The sequence below is a fragment of the Diuraphis noxia genome, unplaced genomic scaffold, assembly GCF_037042655.1.
Source record: "Diuraphis noxia isolate RWA-SAM2 unplaced genomic scaffold, SU_Dnox_SAM2 contig0002, whole genome shotgun sequence".
Classification (NCBI taxonomy): Eukaryota; Metazoa; Arthropoda; class Insecta; order Hemiptera; family Aphididae; genus Diuraphis; species Diuraphis noxia.
This window is the reverse complement of record NW_028301712.1, coordinates 46271493-46277013: the sequence shown is the minus strand read 5'-3', so window position 1 is coordinate 46277013 and position 5521 is coordinate 46271493. Positions and strand designations below refer to the sequence as shown.

The window sequence follows — 5521 nt, the reverse complement described above, 5'->3', positions numbered from 1 at the left end:
TCCTTGAAATCTATTACATAACGTTATGGTGATCATTTTGTAATTGAATGAAATTACACCCTTATAAATGATTTTACAATATGCGATTTTTGTTTGTTTTTACTTATAACTACTTTTTTATAAAACATTGTTATCTATTGAATATAAAATATCAAACATACTATTTATATTTTTCACACTCAGGCTGAAATATTTTAAGGTGGATATTTTTATTTTTTGTTTTATATTATTTAAATTGCAAAGTATTTATCTTGATTTCTTTTCCATACAATCATTGCAATTTGGTATTTTGTCATAATTCGCTGAGCCACAAGTTTTAACACTGCTACAGACTTGGTTTACTTCTAAGTTTGACTTACACACCAAGGCGTTAAATTGTTTTGAATCGTCAAACAAAATGTTTTTTACATTTCCAATTAATCCTTTACAAGGACAAATACATGGTTTATTTTCTTTTACTTCTTGGTTCCTGGTAAATATAATTAACTTTGAATACATTTTAGATCAACATTATTATTTAAATTTATATTCTTATAATTTTTCGTTAATTTTCACAAGTATGTATGTTGTGTGTATTAACTTACACAATGAAATATTTAAGACTCGATATTAAAAATGTAAATATACGTTTATTCTATACACGCTATCAATCATATTTGTTACATTAAGCTGCAGTTACGTCTTATATAATCATAATTAAAAGTTTAAATTAATCAAAACGTGACGTTATATATTATTACAATATATAATAATATAATATATAGAGTATATAGAGTGAGTATAAACATTAAACAGTAAACAACAATATCTTAGGTACCATTGGCAATCGAGAAGCTCTTTTATTTCAGGGTTTAATACTTGTATATTTCCCAAGCATTTGTTTATACTGCCATACATCATCGTTGGTGGAGATTGGATGATATGTTTATCAAAATGAAAATCAAATGAATCGCTATCGTTGAATATAGGTTGCAGTTCCGGTTGGTTTGATTTTAATACAATTTGATTGACTTGCATTGTTTCGGGTCCGTGACATGTTAGCTTCAAACGCACAAACATATCTCCAATGGTTCGACTACCATTCATATTTTTAACTTCGTATACGTTTTCGACAGTATGTGAATATGGATCGTAACCTTTTTCATAAAAATGGATACCTATTGCACTAGTAAACCCCATCGAACTGCTGAGCATGATGGATACAATGCCTAAGTTTATTTGACCCTCTTGTTGGTCGTCACAGATTATTAATTCCAAAGGTTTGCTGAAATAACAGCATATAGTATGTGTTTAATGTATATTATAACAAATACATGTTAGACTTGAATTAAAAAATGATTAGCAAAATTACATCTGATTATTCTGATATAACTCTATATACATCTATTATCAATATAATATTATGTAATATTATTATGAATATTGACTTTAATAGGTATTGATTTAGTGACCATACATTAAAAAAAGTTAGGTAAATACAAATTTATAGTTAAAATATTTACAGCATTTTATTTAAATACATACATGAATATATTTACTTTTATTCTTGTGAAAGTAATCATAACATTATTATCACGTTCTATATTTAAATGGAAATATTAGTCCCTGAATATAAATTTATTCGTTTTTAAAATTAGAATATTATTAGAAACAAAATTCAAATATCTCATATTAGTTTCAATGAAGCCATACAATTTTAATTGTATTTTATTTAGATAAAAACAAACTTATAAAAGACCATTACGTAAACAAAATAAATAAATAAATAAGTAAGTAAATACCATACCAACTATTATAATTGTATAAGTATATTGTATAATATGTATAAAGTTATATAATTGTGTAACTTATGAGTACAAGAATAACGAAAAATGTTGTTCTCAATAGTAGTGGACAGTGGTGCAGGTTAACAGAGTAACATAAAATATATTATAGCCATGTATAATAATTGTATAAATATTTAATAATAAAATATCGTGTTTCTTACTTTTGTAAAATTGTAACTAATGTCCTAGGTACACAGGCAAAAATACAGATCACACCTAAGCAAAATAAAAGTAAATCTAATATTAGATTATTTAATATTGTTTTTCAAAATTTGATAGATAAAGATCCTTTGATATTTAGGCACCTATAAGTTAATAGATACTACTTTAACCTATCATTAACGACCATAATATAAGTTCAAATATACATGGAAATCTTTTTCATAACTCAATACAAAAATTCCACGATTACAAACACATCTACACTGATGCATCTAAAATAGAAAACAGTTGTCGGGATGACAATACAATAAGAGGAAATTTAACTATCTACTTCCTATAAAATTGCACACAATTCTCTATTTTACAGCCGAAGCAATAACTATACACAAACCAGTAAAATACACAATCAAAAATAAAGAAATAACAAATCAAAATTCAAAACTCAAAGTGACTCTCTAAGTAGTATCCTAAAATCAACCAACCTAACTAATATATTTAAAATAATCCATGAAAAAACATATAAAGCACGCCAAAAAGGATGAAAATTATCTATGGATACTTGGACACACCTGACAATGAAATAGCAGATCAAGAAGCTTCCTAATCAAGCTCATCTACTGGCACGCAAGCCCTTTACTTTTATTCACATACTTTGACATTAAAAAAACACACATCCAGAAGGTTCTTTGCCTAAAACTTCATAAACACTGGATAAAACAAAATACCAAATTCAATACAATAAAAAACCATGTACACATACGAAAAAACCTAACCTAAAAAGGAAAGATGAAACCAATAGCCTCAGAATAGGGCACAAATTTACGGCCCCCTTATGGCCAGAAACGACCCTTCCCCTTTTTATGCAAATTATGTGGTATATAGAATACTCAGTCAAACATGTATCAAACTATCAACTGAATGTCTAAAGTTTGAATATACGAGAAACAGATTAGCCTACTATACCACATCTATTATGAAAAGCCTTATAACCTGTATGTATAATTGAATCAAATATTAAAGTTATCAACCTCTTAAAGGATATAATATTATGCAACCCAATTTAAGCATAAACCTTACTGTAAACTATATGTAATTGGAATGTACACCAATGGATTAGAAACCAATGTAATTACGATGAATAAAATAAAAAGTGGGCAAGTTGTTCGGCTGTATAGTAGAGATAGAGTAGAGGTCACTATAATAAATGTGTTTGATGCAATGGCAGGTATCATTGTATACGACATTCGATTCTGAACGGAGATGATTTGTCAGTCTAGGATATATTGTGTTATCAGCTATATCAAAATATAATATATTTTTATACACTTACAAAATGTTTTATAGGTATATTGACTCTGGAGTATTTTTTTTACAGTTATTGGAAAAAAAATTTATAGAGAACCTTGTGTTGGATTTTTTTAACCTTTAGTATAAATCACAATAAATTCATAATTCCATGCCGATTTTCGCAATTTTGACATATTTCGTAAACATTTATACTTTAAATGCTTATAAACAAAAATTATGACCAACGATTTTTGATTTTCTTTTTACTACGATAAGTACAACTAATAATAAACCTTTTATTGAATTTTAAAGATTTTTTAGACAACTACATTTTTTTTATAGGCATTTAAACTAAAGAAAAACATAGAAAAATTGAAAATTTAAACAAGGTATCTATAAACAGCTTAAAAAAAGTCAAAATATTTTGAAAATTTAATGGTAAATAAATAACGCTAATATAAACGTTTGGTGAAAAATTTAAATATTTACAATGATTCGTTTTTGAGTTATAGCAGAAAAAAAATCAATTTTGTCGAAAACTTATTATGCATACAAATTCCGGTTTTTTCGTTACTTTTTTAGGGTTTTACATTCATTCGATTTTTTTTTCAATCCCTCAAAGTACCAACTAGATGAAATTTCTTTTTCAGAGGGGGGCTGAAGTTAAAAATCAAAGGATTATTTATACCTACTCCAAAATGTGATAACAGACACAAAATAAATAAATAAAAAAAACAAGCATCATAGTAAAATCATTACATTCCTCACTTCGTTCAGAATCTAAAATAATAATAATAATTGTATAGTTGTAATATACAGTTTGATTTATTATACACTTAATTTATAGTTTAAAATGTTAAATATATTTAAGAAAAAATTAATTATTAGATACCTTCAATGCGTCCAAGTTTGGAGCGCTACCTAAATATTCGGCTAACCTTCACTTATTTTATTAAAGTGTATGTCATTACAATTTTCTTACCCCCTCATGTACAAAATATGCATGCATATTTGTATAACTCTGATTCTGTGGTTATTTTTAGAAAATGTTGATTAAAAAATAATAATATAATAGGTTAAAATTCACGCAATTTTATTTTGTATTTCACCTCTATTTATCGTGGACTTCGTGGTATTAGTCACTTTTTCACTTTCTTTGTACGTGATGTCGAAACAAATATTTTTCGCACTACAGCTGGGTTTTTCATTAACGGAATATCGTTCGGTAAGTTGTTTAACAATATTAGTAAGCGACTCATTTAATTCAAAATGATCATAATAAGTTAAGCATTGATCTTCAGGATCTTCCTCAATCTCGTCGCAATTGGATATGTTCAATTGTAATATGTTATCCAACAACGCCTTTATAGTATACACTGAATTTGATACTTTTTCTTGCTTCAAAACAATTATACATACTATTATAATTTTAAGATAAGTTTTGATATAATTTGTGTTAAATTAAATACTCATTCTCGGGTATAATTCTTTGTAGGTATAATTATCAATTAGTTTCATAATTGCTTAAAACATTTGTCATATTTCATGTACATTATAATACCTACATACCTTTACAGATGTTGATATTTTTGAAAAAAAAAAGAATTCATCAAGCATTACACATTTTCTAAATTAATATTACCATTGCATTTTAGGAAACATATTAACAACCGTGATTCCAAAAATAATATTAAATTTTGCATTTGTTTATATTAGCTATATAGTTGTATAGTTTATAATATGTTGTGAGGAACTCAGTTTTACTGGCATGTATATTATATCGAAGTATTAACGAGTTTAAATTATTGTTGATTTACTTTTAATTTCGATTCGTCTAAAACTTTTTTTTTATTTGCATTGCAGTTCTCTGGGTTGTCTTGCAATCCCGTAAAATTAACTTGACCAATAAAAATTTCAAACTCGTAACGGTCTATTCGATCACTCTCTAGAATGCTAAAAGCCATTTAAAAAAATAATATTATAAATCTGAATATTTAACTGAGTTAAAAATTATATATTTTTCGTTACACGTATCATTATTATTATTTTTAAATCATTATTGTAGCCAGATAGTAAAAAATATGGTTAACGTAAAATATAATATTATAATTTTTTTTTTTAAATAGGTATCAATATATCATATATGTATAAAAAAATATCTTAACTTAATATAATTGAAACTGTGCGTCGCGGCTCCCAGGGGCGTCGCGAGAGTTTGCAAAGGGAGCCACGTCAAAGCACCGAAA

At 26.5% G+C, this 5521-nt stretch overlaps 1 protein-coding gene across 1 annotated transcript; it reads right to left on the bottom strand.

Moving 5' to 3' along the window:
* Positions 1–246: 246 nt before the first annotated feature.
* On the bottom strand, positions 247–5239 carry LOC107167905 (uncharacterized). The gene is made up of 5 exons (XM_015517118.2): positions 5093–5239; positions 4385–4673; positions 1988–2042; positions 818–1264; positions 247–469 (listed from the first exon to the last, which is right to left on the bottom strand). Exons 1-5 carry the CDS (start codon positions 5237–5239, stop codon positions 247–249), a joined length of 1161 nt encoding a protein of 386 aa, XP_015372604.2.
* Between the last annotated feature and the right edge of the window lie 282 nt (positions 5240–5521).